This window comes from Pagrus major, chromosome 12 (genome assembly GCF_040436345.1).
Source record: "Pagrus major chromosome 12, Pma_NU_1.0".
In the NCBI taxonomy this organism is placed as follows: Eukaryota; Metazoa; Chordata; class Actinopteri; order Spariformes; family Sparidae; genus Pagrus; species Pagrus major.
Window position 1 is genome coordinate 16,900,453 of NC_133226.1, and position 18,539 is coordinate 16,918,991.

Below are 18,539 nucleotides of genomic sequence, written 5' to 3' on the forward strand. Positions count from 1 at the left end.
GCGCTTCATGATGAGCTGATAATTTGAATCAGGTGTGTTGGAGCAGGGACAAATCTAAAAGTTACTGCCTAACCCTGGGAGCTATAGCTGTTATATAATTTATACCATATTATATGTGATTCTACCTTATAATCAATAACTGTACTGTAAAGATAACTGCAGGAATAATGAAAAACTGACTTTACACTGACTTGACATGTAACTGTATTCCCATTCATTAATGACCAATGCACACACATGCTCGTCATTACATCATTTATTTCACAAGTTTTTATTTCTCCAGTGTTCCACAAGTTGTTAGAGAATAGGAGGACTGCTGAATGTCACGTGTCCGTTGTAATGAGTGGAGCTTCAGCTTTCGGCAGTTGCTTTCACATTTGAAAAAATAATCTCCACCTTGTGAACTACAGCACACAGAACAAAGTTTGAGGTTTGACAATTTGTTTTTGTTTTTTTCAGTTAAGGCTGAAGATGTGACTCATGTTACCCACTTCCTGAACGGCCACATAAGAAAAACGTCAATGGTTAAAAAAAGATTAAACAGTTCCTTTTCATTTGCAGCATGCAACAATGAAAATACAATGAAGTTCTGTGTACAATCTGAAATGTTAAAATCGACTATGAATATATATAATTTAACAAGGGATGCACCAATATGCTGACAATTTGAAATGTCACTGCAGGAAGAGCACAGGTATGTTAGTATGCACTGTTAATTACTGCCTTGAGATACTTAAATGTGCAATATGTGAGAATTTCTGTTTAAAATATTATCCAGAAAATATCAACAGAATGGGAAGAAATAACAGTTTTGATGTTGTTACTGAAGTTAGCATGTTAGCCAGTTAGCCCAGGCCTGTCTGGTCTTGTAATACCACTTCGAGCTCCCAGTCCAGACTGCTAGCTGCACGGCTAACTGTGCTAACAAGCCTACCAACTACAATTAGCGGCAGTTAGCAGTTACGCTGGTCATATGCCGCCTCTTATCTGTTTACCGTATGACTTCAAAAGGTGGCCAATTCTTTGATATTGCACTTTTAAAAAGGAACTGTGTTGATGTGTGACTTTCACACCTTTGTTACTTATACCTGTTTTTCCTGCTAACGACAAGTCAAATTATCAGTGTGAAAATAATATGCTCTGTGCTTTTAGTATGTGTTTCAACCATTAGAAAAAAAACAATAAAAAAGTAGTTTAAGTGGTCTTTCTTGTGACCTGATCTGTTTATTAAATGCTATTGAAAAGGTTCCATCACTTCTCAGTACCAGCAAGTAAAAACATGACAGTTGGTGCACCCCAAGTTTTCACAATCTTTTCTTTCAGCATGAAAAAGTGAACCACATCCTTCATAGCAGAGAGAATATGGTGTGACACAAACACATTAAACAAAGGTTATTGCTTAAAAGGTACACTGGTGTGTATACTGCACAATAATTGGCAATGATTACCATTCCCAATAGTGTATGTTCCTCTTTGTCTTAGTGACAAAAATTTCCATCTACATTTATTATCAGATTTCCTTTCTTATTTCACAACATTTCAACATTATGTAACCGCATACTTTACTTTTTCAGTGGAAGAGAAGCTTATGTATCTACACAACCATTTGTTTCCCTTGCATAGTTCAGTGTAAGATACAGTATTTTACATTGCTCCTCAAAGAAAAGCATCAAAAATAATATATAGATATACAGTATATTTATGAAATAATCCCTTAAACCATTTTGTGCATAGGTATGACACAGACTTCCACAAGTATATGAGAAGTTCAACACTAAATCTAAAAGGTCCCATATTGTGAAAGTGAGATTTGCACTTCTTATTTGATGATAAGCAACCCGTATTCAGAAACTGTGCCTTCAAGCGAGCTGTCCGGACTTCCATAAGGTTGTGATGTAACAACTGTAGTCTCTACCTTCAGTCACACCCCTGGCCTACTACGGTAGCAAAAAACACTGGCGGAGGTGACATTGAAACATGGGTGGTGGTGCATGCTCAGGCCTGTGAGAGCTGACCAATCAGAGCAGACTGGCGTGGGTGGAGGGTGTTAAAGAGACAGGAGCTTAAAGGGAGTGAGGTGCTGCAGCACTGGACAGTACGAGAAAAATCATGTTTTTTTTTTTAACACAAACCGTGTAACCATTTTCTAGTAAAATGATATAAATAAACTTGAAATTGAACATAATATGGGACCTTTAATATAATTCAAAGATTGATTAGATCTAATCTTCTGCATTGACGAGGAAAAAGCTGTTACAATTGCCTAAAGCTTGTTTGGAGGATCATAACACAGCGTCTCAGATTAATCTGGTACCGGGTGGAGTCAAACAGCTTGACTCCAGATGCTGGATAGGGCGTTTTAAACTAGTTACAGATGTTTGAAGCTGGCATATTGAATATTTTCAGACTGAAGAAGATCACGGTTGTTTGACTACAAACTTATTGACCAACACTGAAGATATTTGTGAAAAATAATTCAAATACTTGTGAGGAGCACTGTAAAGGTACAACTTGTTGCTGCTACAAGTATTCATAGTTCAAGAGGACCATATATCATACCCTAAAGATTAGTATAGGTTGTAATTATGGTGTAAAAAAAAAAGCTCCCAGTGCAAACTTTGGCTCATAAAGTAGAGTTAAACAACTTGAAACCTCGATTCCAAGTAACAGACACAAGAAACGAAAAACAGACTAATTCTGAGAAAGTGATGAATGAGAGGGACATCGTGGCAAACTGGCCTTTTGGCGTTTCATCACAGTACCACTGTATATGGCTAATAAACACGGCAAGTGTGCATTTGTATTTAATCTCCTTGACATCTGGATACGAGGTGAGCCACAGCCCACAACCCTAAGCCACGAGGGCAACCGTAGAGGCTTTCTCTGTAAGGACGATCACAGGAATTTAACAGCACACTGTATACCTGCCGAAGAATACTTACAGAAGCAGGATTCACTGTAACAACTGGATATTTAAATATTTCTCATACTGTTAGATTCCTTTTTAAACATTTTTTGGTGTCACTACCCAGATTGCCCTGAGGTTAAAGTTTACAATCCCGATGAAGAAGGATTTCCCTTTTAACAACGTTAACTTAGTTAAATAAATTCTATAATTCTAAAATAAAAGTTTATTATATGTATTCTGACTAACTGTAGAGCCTCCCTCTATGAAATCCTTCTTCACACTTCTTTAGTGCTTCACAGTGGTGGATAATCCGCACAGGTCTACGAAGACTGGACTGGTCTCTGTCCAGGAGGGGACCATCAGTTGTGCATCGTCCCTCCTTATTTGTGCTTCTCTCCCTCACTGTAGATCTTCCGAATGCTTGAGTCCAGCAGGAGATCCACTGACCTACAAGGTACAGAGAGTGAATATATTGTGACACTGGGCACATAATGCAGCATTTCTAAATTCATTTCAGAAAAGCAGAAATTATCTATGAAAACTACTTTAACTACTGCAATAAAGGCAAACCAGCTCTCAAATCCAAACATGTGACGAAGTTGCATTATTGTAAATATTCTGGGACCATCCAATTTTAAAAGACATATGTGAAGTAAAAAAAACAGACCTCGTTGCCTTCCTCTTAATGGAGGGATGTATGAATGGAGGTTAAGTATTGTGATGCACATGTATCTTTAAGTTTCTTATCAAGTGGCACGTGTTTCAAATCATGTTAGTTGCACCCTGAATGAACTCAGCCAAACACTTTAAGGTCCAATTTGTAAGATAGTTGATTGTTGAGTCTCATTCCCAACTTCAGCCAGTATTTTGACTTTAAACTCTTAAATTCTCTCTTAAAAACTTTAACTATTTGGCCTCATTTTGACAAAGACACATTAATGTTTGATTTAAATAAGTATCAGGAAGTATGTCAAAACAAAAATCTGTTTAGTTCAACACTCAGGTCTTAAAGATTTCTGACTTCCCTAAATAGTCTATGGCCATTTTTTCCTAATTCAAATGTAAAAAGAGCTCACCAGTATATACTTTTATTTTGAAAGAAGGCTCAGTCATTTCCTTAAAACAGCTGTTTTAGCAAACGTTACTCAAACAGGAGCACTCGTTTCACCAGGGGATTAAATACACATTTGGTGTTCTGGTGAGTAATTCCAGCTGCATGGGGACATATGTGGGATTAACAACAGGGTGTGTGTTCATGGTGATGAAAGAACAGGTCACCCAGTGCCACAATGTGGCTTATTTATGCGTTTTCAATCATTTTTAGACAACAAGGCAGGATTATGGCAAAGAGGAATAAGCTATACCAGGCTTTGGATATACAGACACTTATTAGTAGGATTAATATGCTGTGGGTTTTAGTCTTTTAATGTGATTTGCTGATAATCAGAAAAAAATAGAATCACACCAGATCTACCCTTTTCATAATATATAAAGGAGTAGATAAAGCCTACAACAACATATCAGGGTTGGACTGAGCTGTCAGCATCGACTTTGTGCCCAACGCAGCAGCAATCGTGTGAGCAGCTTCAAATCTTACATAATGGACAACTTACGTAATCGACATGGAAAGAAAGAAACAAGTACACTGCCAACCTGTCAATAGGAGTAATGATGAAGGGGATTGTAGAGAGGCCGATAGCTGTGGTGGTCCACTTGCGGACGGGCAGGGGCAACTTGGTGGTCCTGCCCAGCAGGTAAAGTGACCCAGCACACACCCGATTAATGGTGAAGCCCGGGATGATCACAGAGGCGAGGGCCTGCCACACAAACGTGTCCACCACTGCCGCCGCTACCCGTGTTGTCCTGCCTGGGTTGTCCCCGTGAGCCTGAGTAACAGATGGAGGAAAATCAGGAAATGACGGTAGTCACAGCAGAAAATACAAATTAATGTAATAATTTATTCATAAATTTCTAGTTTCTGTGTTCTAGCTTCTTTATTCAGGGACCCGGTTTCTATTTGATCATCTAAGACAGTGGTTCCCAGTTTTTCTGGCTTGTCTCGCCTTAAAAAAAAAACATGTCTACCTGCGACTTTTTAACCAGTTACATGTGCCGACTAGATCTAGGGACATTTTTTCCTCCTTTCTCGTGTCCCCTGATGATTATCTTAGCACTGGGAGCCGATGATCTAACATGACGTTAACCTAATATTTATTAATATTTATTCATGTCTCTCTGTCATTACATAATAAATTAACCTTGACCAATTATTAATGAAGGGAACACGTAGAAAGGTTAATATCTTACCTCCGCTGCCTTCTTCCCTTTGTCCACAGCATCAGCAGTAACGTACGCCGTGGCCACAGCATAGCTGCCCCATACCGCACTCACTGGCACCAGAGCACGAAAAGCCTCCCCGACCTCATTAGCATAGCCTGTGGGCACACATACATAAATGCAGATAAGACTTTAACCTTCTTACTCTCCTCTAAATGCACCATCAAAGCTAACATGAATACATTTAATGAAAAATTAACTGAAGTTTGGTGCCATTCAGAGCAGGGGGCAGTGCATTAAACATTCAAAAGCTCACTTTTTAAGTGATGTCATATCTCTGAGCACTCCCAGATGTGACATTGTACGTTCTCCAAATTCCAGTACATACATCCTGAAACCTACCAGAGGCTAATAAACCTCAACTTTATGTCTGACATTGTGAAAATGGAGAGCAACATTTGGAAAACTATGCAATGACCATTCCACAAGGCTCGGATGACTCGAACGCCCTTGATCACCTGTGCCATACGCCACAGCACATGTAAATCACTGGTAAAATTAACTTGTCACACGGGAAGAGTTATCTTCGGTTCAAGGGCGAGAGAACTATCAGAGTGTGGTGAAGTCAAATTGTGCGGTTTGTCTTCATCTATGGAAAACTGAGGCTGGTGTGCAAAGACTACACTTTACTGTGCTACCAGTGATGAAGCCACCATGTCACAATGAAACACTGCCTGGTGACAGTTTGTTTTCTGCCCAAAATGATTTGTGAAAGATATATATCTTCTTACACTTCCGTCTTAAAATGAATATCTTGCTGACTTATATTTGTTGTCATGATTATTCGTACCAGCTGGTGATTAATCCTTGCCTTGTCCCTAGCTTCTGTTTAATAAGGATCACACCCACAAATGACATTGTACCCCTGAAGACAGCCTAGAGCTAGAGCCTAGTTTCTGTCTGCTGCTGTGCATTATTAAAAAGTATTATCTTCTTTTGCACAACTATTTGCGAGTGACTTCACTTCTTTTTGTTTGAGCACCCAGGAGAGTAGCACTGATGAGCTCGGGGTATTTTTGATACCAATGAGTTCGATATAATGTGGTATACAGATATAGAATTTAGGGAAGAGAGTATTTACAGGGAGAGAAAAAGATGCATACCATTCTTTAATATGTTTACAATTATTAAAATATCAAATACTGTCCAAAAAAGTTCCATGCATTACTTTGAGGCTGCTACGGACTCCTAACAGACTGAATTGCGGAGGAGCTTCAGAGGAAACCGGAAACAACAGCTTTTCCTTGCTTGCTTTAAGAGTTTTCATTGGAATTCAGCCTTCAGAAAGACATGCAGAAGTGAATCATGCTTCCGCAACTTCCTTAAGAGAGCAACTCACATGACAGCTTTGTTTTTTTGTTTCGATTGTCTCCAAGCAGCTGCCAAAGATCACATCAAACCCTTAAAACTCAAAAACTAATCATCGTCACCCATTTTTAGGACTGAGCAAGAACCAAACAATAATTGAAAACTCCAAACTCAGCACTGCCTCCAACCACACGGACGCTCTTTGTCTCAGGAAAAGAGAAGGCAAATGCTGCTGCACATTAAAACAAAAACCACAGCTGCAACATGTGCTCATAAATCCAAATTTGAGTTTGCGCAACATTTAGTTGCATCATCACGATTCAAGGAAACGTGTGTCTCTTAACTCTTACGGAGAAACTACAGCTAAAGCTCACACTGTGCAATGTCCTAAAAAAAACTGTGACAGCGAAGTGGAGCAGTAAAAATATCCATTTATATATGATCCACTCGTTATGTTTTCATATAACAATGAAAACCTTCCTACTATGACAAATCAAAATGTCTGCTGGGAAGGCTGGCAAAGAGAACAAGACAACTTTATGGAGCTTGGTCTTCGCTCGAAGCTACTTGGTTTAGTACTGTAGCCGTGAAAATGATAGCAAAGTTAACTACTGGATCTGGAGCTCCAGAAGCCCTCTTGAGCACAAGGTGATAAGGAGCCGTACTGGTGTAATAAAACATGATAACAAGGAGAGCCAAGATAAGATTATCTTCCAGCAAGGTACAAGTTAATAATAAAATATGCCATGCCCTGGCATAATGGGCTGGAGTCCAATTCTGACCCGTGAGCAAAAGCTTCAGATTACACTTTGTGATTCAGTGTTTGCCCTGAGCCCAGCAGGGTGTGAAGGTGAGTGCGTGTGTTCACAAGATGCTGAAGGCAGGAGAAACAGAAGAGATAAGGAATGAAATAGAGAGCAGGGAGAGGGCAGGGTGTGAACACTGTGATGGTGAGTGATAAAAGGAAGTGAGATTCAGAGACGTCCAATAACAAAGACTGGCAGCCAGAAATCGAGAGAAATAAAGATGAACTGTCTGCTCGACAATCATATCCAGGCTCTGATCTACAGCTCACCTCTGCTGCTGTTTTATTTACTACTACTGGGTTTTAAAAATGAGCTGGGGAGCTACATCACCTCGAAAGAAACACTCATCTGCAAGGACATCAGGCAATCATATCTCTGCTCCAACGTTATCCACTTTCAATTAGCCTGCTGTACATTTCCACAGAAGATATTTGGTCTAAAAAGGGCTTTAGATCCATTAGGCTGGTGGAACCACTAATACATTATGTTTGGTTGGTCAAAGTGTCTGTATTAGTGAATATGTGATCTGTTCCCACACGAGAGATGGTGAACTTCATGTCTGATGGCTGCAGTGACATAAAAAATGTACATAAAGGTCTTCAAAAGATTTTCTTGCTCATTCTGTTGGATAAAAATGGCACATTCCAGGTTAAACCCCGTCTTTGTTACATAACCACTATCACAGTGTTTCCACAGTAGTAAAAATAATCTTTTCCAGACATGGCAGAGAGTTATGGGGAATCCAATACTGCGAAGAAATTAACACGGCACGGAGGCATGGCATGAGAGCAAGTGAGAAAATAATACAATATGCAATGTATGATTTAAGCTTATTTTGAAATACCCACTTTCATCTAAAAGTTGCACTATTCTTTTCAAATGTCAGTGTTTAACTATTTATGGAGTCCCACTAGTTTATAAAAAAACATGGCTCATATTTAATCACGTAAATATCAAAAACTGATGTAGGAACTAGGGATCAACCGATAACTGGAGCATATAGCAAGCAGTTGTCCGATTATCAAAAATCAGTGTTTTTTGTGCTACTTTGGCTGTGATGTCAAACAATAACAATGTATTACATCTAAAGTGGCAAAATAACTATTAACTAATGTTATCAAATAAATGCGATGGAGTAGAAAGTACAATAATTGCCTCAAAATGTAGTGGAAGACTGCTAAGTAATGTACAAATGCCTCAAAATTGTACTTAAACCATCAATAGACAGGTTTTCTACTTCAGCGTATCATTACTAAGTAAATGTTGATTGCACAGTGTAATGGATATAGAATAATAAAACCATCTGCATTTAAGTTGGTTCCCTAGAAATCTCAAAAAACCCATCAGTATTTAGAAGGAGCACTTTGCACTTCTCTGTTTCATGCTCATCCATGTAGAGATAGAGATATTTATCTGCACAGGCGGGATTAAAGATGTGAGCAAAAAGATTATGATTTTATAAAAGGGATAAACTGATTCACATGACATTACATGGTCACTGCTGGCCAGTGTAAGCTGTAGAAGAGCAGGAGATTAAGGCTTGTTCATCAGAGAAACAGCCTGCACAGTGAGAAGTGCTGCAGTATGAATGCCCTTCAGCTTTATTCTCCTGAACATGCCCTTCTCAGCTGACTGCTCATTGGGTGGCAGTGAGACCGGTGTTTCGATTCAAAGAGCACAGCCAGGAAACAATCACCGTTAATACACCTATCTATGACTGATACTGGGTTGTCTCTACAACTGTTGTAGAGACATGCCTGCGGGCGTTTCTGTGTGGCTGTGTGACTCATTGCCTCAACTTGCTGAACTACCTTTATCGAGTCAGGGCTGAGCTACAGAGACAACTCTAACTTAGCAGTGACGCTAAATACGCTGTGGTAAGACAGAAAAAACACGAACAACCATATTGATATCCACTCTTGGACTACGTCCATGTTGTCTTGTCGTAACAAAATGTCCTTCAACAGCCAAGTTTGCTATAAATAGAATTTTAACAGAGAAGTTAGCCGGATATGCTAACCTTTAGCTAGCTAGCACACAGGCAGCTCAGGGTCAGGACGACTCCGGTGTAACGTTACCTCTCTCTTCTGTAACGTTAGAGTGACTGTCAGTGCGCGACGGTCAGCTCAAGACTGAGCCACCACAGGAGGGGAAATAAAACAGTACATACCCAGGAAGCGGACCCATGTATCGCGATAAATGTCGACCGTTTTGCTTGTTTTTTCTTCAGTGGGATCCATTCCTTCCTGCCTTTACTCCATCCCCCTGTACAGGACTATGCAAACGCGGCGTGATGAGTGTGAGAAACCCGACAGGGAGCAGGGGCAGTGAAGGGGGCGTGATCTTAACTACAGCATCCAACATGCAACACCACGACTCGACACGGGGGGGCAGCAAAACGCCTGCTTCACTGCTGCTGTCTTTTTCCATTTCAACATTCAAAAATATTACAAAAACTCATTTTTCATAAGACTCTGTCCACAAATGCTATCATCAAATAACTGAAGATGTGAATTTCACTAACTACACTTACATTTTTTGTAGACTATCTACTTTTCACATATTAACTATTAAAATAATCATTGGAATAGAAATCATTATTGCCCACTCACGTGGAAATTCGTTTCTGGCTTCAAAAGCAAAACTATGTAAGCCCATATCCGCCAGTTTATGGAATAAAAACATGATGACAATTATAACAATAGTAAAAAGTCATAATAATGAGATAAAAAGTCAGAAAATTAGACCAAAATTCCAAATTATGAAATAAAAAGTCATAATTATAGGATAGAGTCATAATTATGAAATAAAGAGTCAAAATATTAGTTTAAAATCGTTATCATGACATAAAAGTTGAGATTATGAGATAAAAAGTTAAAATGATGGGATAGTCCTAATTATGAGATTAAAAAGTCTAGTTTTGATATTGTGTTTTCATTGTGCATGTTCCCTAGATAATGATGAATCAAACTACAACAGACAAATTGATGGTGGAGCAGTAGCCTGTTTCTTTAATTACCATAGAGCTGCTATCTGTAGTCTGTGTGCTTGTACTTGATGGGTATTTAACAATACAATACATGCACAATGTAAAGTGTGTGGGTGGAACCAGAGGTCAATATGGGTCCAGAGTTCAATTTTGCCCTTGGGCTCAGCATATGGTGTTATTGTGCCATGGTGTAGTAGGTGTAGTGCAAGCTTAGTAGTTGACAAAGCCCTCAACAGAAAGACAGTTCACATAAAGAGCCTACATGAAAGGGGTTGGGAGAGGCAGAGGCACAGTATTGTTCAGGTTCAGTATAACTGAACTGAACAAAATTACTGAAAAAGGTCAATTTCTCAGCTAGTTGTTCATAAAGTGTAAAAACTGGGGCTGTGTATGTACACAAAGCTGTGTTTGTTCTTGGTTGTCAACACACTTTTATTATTCTTGCACATCTGCAGCTTCCCCTAACCTCTGTGCCACATACATATGTATTAATCAGCTGTCGGGGCACGCAGAAAAATTTATAACAGATCTGTTGCTTAAGTTTGAATACTTCACATCACGTCACATTGAAAAAGAAAGTGGCACTTCAAACGTTAACATTATGTAGTGGAAATAAAGAAATGTTGATAATGTATGCAGCTTCAGCTTTAGTTTTAGAATAACAACATTAGACGTATGGATTATCAATAGATGAGAAAAGAGATGTAATAAGAGACAGAGGACACATGTTTCAAGTTTTCAGCCTTTCAGTCATATAATGTGAAAGTACTTGAACGTAGATTCAGTTTATACCCTGAATTTAAGTAGATAAGCTGCAGAAGAATATCTGGATTACTATCAGGGTAAGGATTATTAAACTATCATAATATAGTTCATTACAGCTCGGTTACAGTCACACATTTTCAATTTAATAAGTTAATTGATTCATTTTCACTGTAGACAGTCGTACAGCAGCACATCCAATTAAAACCGCGTATTCTGATTGACAATCGATGGGACCAATAGCGATGAGCCATGCAACACAGTAAACCAATGGGAAGGAGACTGACGCTGTAGTGGGAGGGATTTTGGCCAACGATGGCGGCCGTAAGCAGGAATCATCATTACAGGGAGTCCAAAATACCATTCAGACGGAAAATAATGCCGTTTTTAACACAGTGGACGTTTATTTTATTTATTTTTAGTGCAAGCCGGTGTTTTGCCGACGACGACCACGAGATGGAAGAGTTTCTGAAGCGGGAGCACTCGCTTTCCAAGCCGTACCAAGGTAACGCTACCCGTTAGCTCGACCGTTATTCCCCATAGTACTAGGGGCACGCGACAGATGTTTCCAGAATAAATCATGTAGCGATTAAAATACATCCATGTTTGAGTTGTTTTCCTCCTAAAATGTCGTGATTTGTCTTCAGCGTTTTCACTGAAAGGTCCCGGCAGTTACATTCAGCCATACGAACCTTTATTCTGAAATATATAACACATTTAATACCTTTTGGCTGTGTTTTGTTAAAGACCTTTGCTTGAGTGCTTTGTCCACATTTCAGATGCAGATGCTTTGTTTGGTGGTTGTGTCCTTTGGCTCAGTGAGCTCCATTGTGCTGTGTCAGGCTTACTCATGATGATGGTACTGTCTGTGCACCCAGGTGTGGGATCTTTAGGCTCCTCCCACTGGGAGCTGATGGGGGATGCCATGGTAACCACCGAGCAGGTGCGCCTCACACCTGACATGCAGAGCAGGCAGGGGGCAGTATGGAGCCGCATCGTGAGTATACACACTGTACTGTCCTGTGATCATACACCTGGGTTGTATTTAAAATAAGCAGGCGTTGTAGCTGATGCAGTCACAGTGACAGCCAGGAGGCACCAAGGTAAAACTGATACAGTCTGATACAAACAACCCTACAATCAATTTCACCTTCATCAAGGCTATAATGTTCAGTTTGTGTTAAAGCTGTAACAAAGGTGTTGGTTCAACTACATGGTCAACTTGTAACGTTTACACCAAGACGGCTGTTAAGTGTTAGATCTATCAATATGATTTGTACGGTAGCCTAGCGGTAATGGTGGTTGCATTGACTTTTAATGATCGTAAGGTGGTATTTACTGTATAATTAGTCAGTAAAATAAAGATTAAGTATGGATTTGGTGTGGCTAAGGTCAGTGGGAGGATGTTTTGGCAACAGAGCTCGGCTGCCATTCAGCAGTTCGTCTGTCTGTCTGTCATCTGCTTTGCTGTAAGCCTGTTGGACCTTATCTCACACCAAACAAAAAAAGACTAACCCTCATCGTCTGCTGCCCATGGTTGTGTGATTGAGTGAAAACCTGCTGACCCGAAATGGCACCAAACTCCTCTGAACATTTGAGTGTTAATACTTAAAGTGGATCATTTGTGGCCCTGATATTTGTAGTCGCGTTTAAGTCTGTTTCCCCTTCAATTTGTGTTTTTTCTTTTGCCTTGACCTCAACCCAACCAGTCATATATGCAACACCTAAACAAAAAGTAAACTAAACCCTAATTCCAGCAAGGCCAGGCAGGACTACAGAAAACACTACCGAAAGCAAAACCAGACTTAGCAGCTGATTACATTTCTGTCAGGTGTGACTTCTACATCCCCAAATCCAAAATCTGGGAGTCTCTCTTATTTCTCTGTCATATGTTTATTGCCTATTTGTTGGATGAATGTAAGTAATGGCTTTATTGGCTGGTTTTATTTAACTCGTGTGTGTGTCTGTGTTTTCTAGCCCTGCCATCTGAACGACTGGGAGATGCAGGTGCACTTTAAGATTCACGGACAAGGAAAGAAGAACCTGAACGGTGACGGTTTGGCCATTTGGTACACTAAGGAACGTATGCAGAAAGGTGAATGCTTAATAAACATATTATTTATCTCATAAGAAACACAAATGTTTATATTATTTAACCCTCTGTCTTTTCATTCTTTTACAGGTCCAGTATTTGGAAACATGGACAACTTCACTGGTTTGGGTGTGTTTGTGGACACGTATCCAAATGAGGAGAAACACCTAGAGGTATGCCGGAGCAGCGCTGCTCAGATCTCACACGTTGAGGCAAAGTAAATTAGGGTTGAGTGCTACTGCAAGGCATGGACTAATGCTCTTGCAAGTTTGTTTAAAAGGGCTGTGTTTGTGTTCTTTTGTGCAACCATTTGGAGACAGGCGCAGAAGAAAAGATATACTCCTCGCACACAGGTAACTGGCTTTTGGAACATTTGAACCCAAACCTAAGTCTAACTTCATTAAACAGCCTCCATAAGCATGCTTCTCTGTTCGAAAAAACACACTTATCTTTGAAACGGTTCTGTGAAGTGTTTGTTTTATTTTGCCTCTGCATGGTTGCTGTGTTGTCTGAAAGATACTTTTTAAAAAGGGTTATTAAACTAAAAAGATAATGATTATGATATAGACCAGTGGTTGTCAAAGTTTCTCACATCAGTTAAAAACTAAACTGTCACAAATTAGACCATGGACCCCCATTTCATTTTATTTTTGCTTTAGGTGTTTTATTAAAAACATAATAAATATAGGCTTATTGTCCAATAAATAGAATATAACAAAAATGTATCATCAAATCTCAAATAAGGTGCTTATATAAATCAAGACCGTTACCTCATCTTTCCCTTTCTCCTGCGACCACAAGAGGATCTTCCCCTTCGTTCTGGCCATGGTTGGGAACGGCACCATTAGCTACGACCACGAGCGGGACGGTCGGACCACAGAGCTGGGCGGCTGCAACGCCATGGTGCGCAACCTCAAACATGACACCTTCCTCTTCATCCGATACATCCGCCGCAGGCTCACGGTGAGAGACACACACTGGGATCCACATCTTCAATTATCCACAATAACAACAGTGCTTAGCACACGCAGACACGTCCTCATGTCCTCTGTCTAACCTGTTATTAGCATACACTGGGTGAACTGAGTTGAACTCGCTAATTTTAATTTAAACTATATTTAAGTGTAGGTTGGCTGAGCATGCATGCTATTTTTACAGCTAGGCCCTGTTTATATTGACACTAAACAATAAAATAATGTGACAAGTACAGACAAACAGTTGAGGCTGTTCTCAGAGGAAAACAAGGTCCTCAGAACACTGTTTGAAGCTAGAAAGATGGCAGGGTCCGCCAAATATAAACACAGTAAAACAATATGAAATTGTGTTGTCCTTTAATGTCAGTTTGTTTAATCAGTCAATGAAGATCTTTTTCTTATGATTAAAAATTATTTCCCAAAACTACATAGTGCACCTTTAAAGGGATTGTAGGTTTAACTCACAAATTAATTCAGATAACTCTGTAAACCTGCTTAACAGAAGTGAGAGCCAGATGCCAACGTATTTACATTCTGCGATTCTCTAAACGTCACTGAATTTCCCTGATTGCCTTTGTTCTCCAGGTGATGATAGACATCGACGGGCAGCATGAGTGGAGGGACTGCCTGGACATACCCGGGGTGAGGCTTCCACAAGGCTATTATTTTGGAGCGACAGCCATCACTGGAGACCTCTCAGGTAAACAGCTTTCATGGTTCCAAACAACCCTGTTTAAGTCTTTTTAGCTTTGTCACTCTAAATGTAAATACATGTACATCTTTATATGTTTGTCATCATAAATACTGAATACAGAATAATATGTTTATACACATCAGGTTCATCAAATTCATACATTTGGTGCTATATATAATCAGAATCAGAATCAGAATCAGCTTTATTGGCCAAGTATGTGAAACACAAACAAGGAATTTGACTTGGTTTTTTCTTCGCACACAATGTACATAGACATAGACATGAACATAAACAAACATAACAACATTCAACTAGAAGGAACAAGAACAACAAAGAACAGTGAGTTAAAAGGTGTTCAGAAGTCCGGACTATTATAAATATATAAATATATATTTAAGTATATTTATATTATATTATTTACAGTGTGGATATATGTTGTTCAATTATGTACAGGTAGAAATATATATATATATATATATATATATATATATATATACATATCAAGTGCAATTTGGTCTGTGAATGTAAAGACTATGAGTGGATGGTTTTTGGAGTCAGGGGGGTCACTGACACTGGGTGACTGATCAAGTGTTCATCAGTGCGACGGCCTGGGGGAAGAAACTGTTCTTATGTCTGGTTGTTTTGGCGAACAGTGTTCTGTAGCGCCTGCCGGAGGGGAGAAGTTCGAACAGATTGTGTCCAGGGTGTGATGGGTCTGCAGAGATGTTTCCTGCCCGTTTCCTGACTCTGGATGAGTATAGGGCCTGGATGGTGGGCAGTTTAGCACCAATGATTTTTTCTGCAGACCTTATTGTCCGTGTCAGTCTTTTCCTGTCCTGTTTGGTGGCTGATCCAAACCAGACGGTGATGGAGGTGCAGAGAACAGACTGAACTATTGCTGTGTAGAACTGGATCAGCAGCTCCTGGGGCAGGTTGAACTTCCTGAGCTGACGCAGGAAGTACATCCTCTGCTGGGCCTTTTTGATTATGGAGTCTATGTGGAGAGACCACTTTAGGTCCTGGGAGATGGAAGATCCCAGAAACCTGAAGGTATCCACAGCAGACACGGAGTTATTTAAAATGGTGATGGGGGACAGTATAGGGGGGCTACTCCTGAAGTCCACTGTCATCTCCACAGTTTTGAGCATGTTCAGCTCAAAGAGAGAAGGCCTTCTACTTATTGTTGTATGTATTTTTATTCATATCAACCAGCCAGGACTCTTTACCTCCAATTAATTTCATACATGATGAAAGCTATTTTTTTCACAGTAATCATCATTACGAGGTATTTGAAGTTCAAATACCTCATTAAAGATTATTGTCTGCCACTGCTTGGCTGTGTTCACATTATTGATTTAGGACAAACAAAGCCTTGTAGAAGAAACAAACATTACTGACAAGTGTATTGATGGATACAGAATATGGCAGCTTATCACACTACCAATTCATTTACAGGGGGGGGACATGAACATTCACTGCCAGTATCACTGCTTTTATTTTTGCTCTATAAACATTTGCAATGTTGGTGTGAGGCCCTTTAATCAAATATATTCACCTCTAATTGATGTGTCAGGTGCCTTTTCTCTAAATGTAATCTAATTTTCTGATTCTCAATTCACAGATAACCATGACATCATTTCCCTGAAACTCTACCAGCTGACGGTGTTGCGCAGTCAAAAGGAGGAAGAAGAAGAGGAAGAGGAGATAACCATACCCAGTGTAGATAACTTTGAACTACTCAGATGTAAGACACACACACGCACTTGCGCTGTCTTTCCTCCATGTTTTACCACCTTCACCGTCATCCCTCCATCCAACTACCTTCTACCCATTCCTAAACTCTCAAACTGTCGTCCTCTCTTCCAGTGGGAGAAAAGCCCGAAGAAGGGATGAGCGGAATAGCTATTTTCTTCACCGTGCTCTTCTCCATGCTGGGTTGCATCTTCCTCATCGTCATCGGCCTGGTCGTCTACAGCCACTGGAACGAGAGCCGACGCAAGCGCTTCTACTGAGAGAAAGAAGGCGAAAAATAGATCGTGTAAACTACTGTGGTCTGTGTACCCAGCCACACCGAGACGAGAGTGAGACGCTGCTGTCGGCCAGTAGGGCGCAGCAGATTGTTTCAACCTGAGGACAACACTAGTTTGACGGGAGATGGAGTATCAGCTGCTACAGAAAGGCATTCTCTATCGTTGTCATGAAGCAGTAGGAGGACTTTAGTCAACCCCAGCACCCTGCCTGACACCAACTCAGCCTTACCATTTATCCACCTCTGCAGACGTGCAGTATGTCATATGATTTTTTTATAAGCAGCTACATATTTATTTATTTTTTGCTGCGTTTGACAAATATGAAATTCTTACCAAAAAAGAATACTATCTAATATTACTATCTTTCAGTTCACTGATGTTTATTTTATGGCTTTGAGAAATATAAATATATAAGTATACAGTGTGTTTCTTCTTGTGATTTGAAGCGATAAACAAACAGCACTACAACCGGTTATGACATCTTTACTGTAGCTCCTCGCTAACTAAAGATGCATCTCTACTCTTCTCTGCATTTGAAAAATACAGCTGTCATCATTTTGCTTGTGTGTGTGCTATAGTGAGCTGTATCTTCTCATCCTGTAGTTGTAGTATGCATGACCTTGATTTTTGTATGAATTGTCTACCAACTTGTAGATCTTTAATGTAAAGTATATGGAAAACAGACCCCTGTCTCACTGATGCATGTGGCAAAGATTTGGGTGTTTCAGGGAAATATGTAATTAAAAGCCTCATAAGATGTTTATTCATAATTATTACTGTTCCCTTCCCCAGAATTTATGCATGTATTTAAGAAAATGGATTTTATTGATACGTTTAGAGCAAAATCTTCTAAGTAAAAATGTCAGAATGCACTGAAAGGATTTTTAATGACTACTAATTTATTGTAACTACTGTCGCTGAGGTTGTTTTTTTGCACATTCAAGACAAATCTGACCTTTTGTTTGCGTTTCTTTTGTGTTATGAGTAAAAACACTACCCCTGTGTTTCTGTATTGAATGTGTCAAGCAGTGTATGAACTGAACAAACATGCTGGTTTGGCCTCAGGCTGCCTCTTCTGAATCTCTTGTTGACTTTCTGCTTTATGTTCTGCAAATGGTTCCCGTCCTCATGTCAGCATCATATATCTTTTATGTGGTGCTTTGTTTTCAATCATGCAATGTGTGAGGTCTTCCTCATTTCCTGTGGCCACTTTGACAGCCGCCCTACCTTACAGATGTTGTGTTTGTTTCGTATGAAAACCTTGTGCCTCATCTTTCCATTCAATGTCCCACTAATGACATTTTTAACCATTTTTATCTTGTGTCGTTGTCCTGAACTATTTGTCTTTTGTCATTAAAGACCAAACAACATTGATATTGTTTATGTCCTCTGGGTGTGAAATAAGGTTATATTCTCAGTGGCCAGTTTGTAAGGTACACTTATACAATTGAGTGCAACCCAAAACAGCATTAAAGATGCAATATGTAAGAATTTAACATCTCTCGATTCATACTTCAAGCAAATAGATGGCAGTATGTTACCAGACTAACCGCTATCTGCTGCTAACTGTAGCTGCTGTTAGGTGGTTAGCTCAGTTGGCCATGCAGCTAGTTTCCTATTATCTGACTCTGCCTGAGCT

The 18,539-nt window shown here is 39.7% G+C and overlaps 2 protein-coding genes across 3 annotated transcripts; one reads left to right on the top strand and one right to left on the bottom strand.

The window, feature by feature from the left end:
* Window positions 1-240: 240 nt before the first annotated feature.
* On the bottom strand, window positions 241-9,663 carry mtfp1 (mitochondrial fission process 1). The gene is made up of 4 exons (XM_073478212.1): window positions 9,530-9,663; window positions 5,216-5,343; window positions 4,562-4,794; window positions 241-3,355 (listed from the first exon to the last, which is right to left on the bottom strand). Exons 1-4 carry the CDS (start codon window positions 9,597-9,599, stop codon window positions 3,289-3,291), a joined length of 498 nt encoding a protein of 165 aa, XP_073334313.1. The 5' UTR covers window positions 9,600-9,663; the 3' UTR covers window positions 241-3,288.
* lman2la (lectin, mannose-binding 2-like a) lies at window positions 9,153-18,274 on the top strand. Of its 2 annotated transcripts, XM_073478211.1 has the most exons (10): window positions 9,153-9,236; window positions 11,533-11,615; window positions 11,989-12,107; window positions 13,088-13,205; window positions 13,293-13,375; window positions 13,523-13,555; window positions 14,004-14,165; window positions 14,762-14,876; window positions 16,492-16,614; window positions 16,737-18,274. In XM_073478211.1, exons 2-10 carry the CDS (start codon window positions 11,567-11,569, stop codon window positions 16,880-16,882), a joined length of 948 nt encoding a protein of 315 aa, XP_073334312.1. In that variant the 5' UTR covers window positions 9,153-9,236; window positions 11,533-11,566; the 3' UTR covers window positions 16,883-18,274. The 2 variants fall into 2 exon arrangements, with proteins under 2 accessions (XP_073334312.1, XP_073334311.1); XM_073478210.1 differs by lacking the exon at window positions 9,153-9,236 and having other exon boundaries at window positions 11,415-11,615.
* Window positions 18,275-18,539: the final 265 nt, after the last annotated feature.

Excerpts from the sequence above, each read along its gene's own strand:
- mtfp1 (XM_073478212.1), bottom strand. The coding sequence starts at position 9,599 with ATGGATCCCACTGAAGAAAAAACAAGCAAAACGGTCGACATTTATCGC. Across the intron at positions 5,344-9,529 it reads TACATGGGTCCGCTTCCTGG|GCTATGCTAATGAGGTCGGG; the intron begins GTATGTACTGTT and ends GTGTGCCCACAG. Across the intron at positions 3,356-4,561 it reads ATCATTACTCCTATTGACAG|GTCAGTGGATCTCCTGCTGG; the intron begins GTTGGCAGTGTA and ends TGTACCTTGTAG.
- lman2la (XM_073478210.1), top strand. The coding sequence starts at position 11,426 with ATGGCGGCCGTAAGCAGGAATCATCATTACAGGGAGTCCAAAATACCA. Across the intron at positions 13,556-14,003 it reads GATATACTCCTCGCACACAG|AGGATCTTCCCCTTCGTTCT; the intron begins GTAACTGGCTTT and ends TGCGACCACAAG. Across the intron at positions 14,877-16,491 it reads CATCACTGGAGACCTCTCAG|ATAACCATGACATCATTTCC; the intron begins GTAAACAGCTTT and ends CTCAATTCACAG.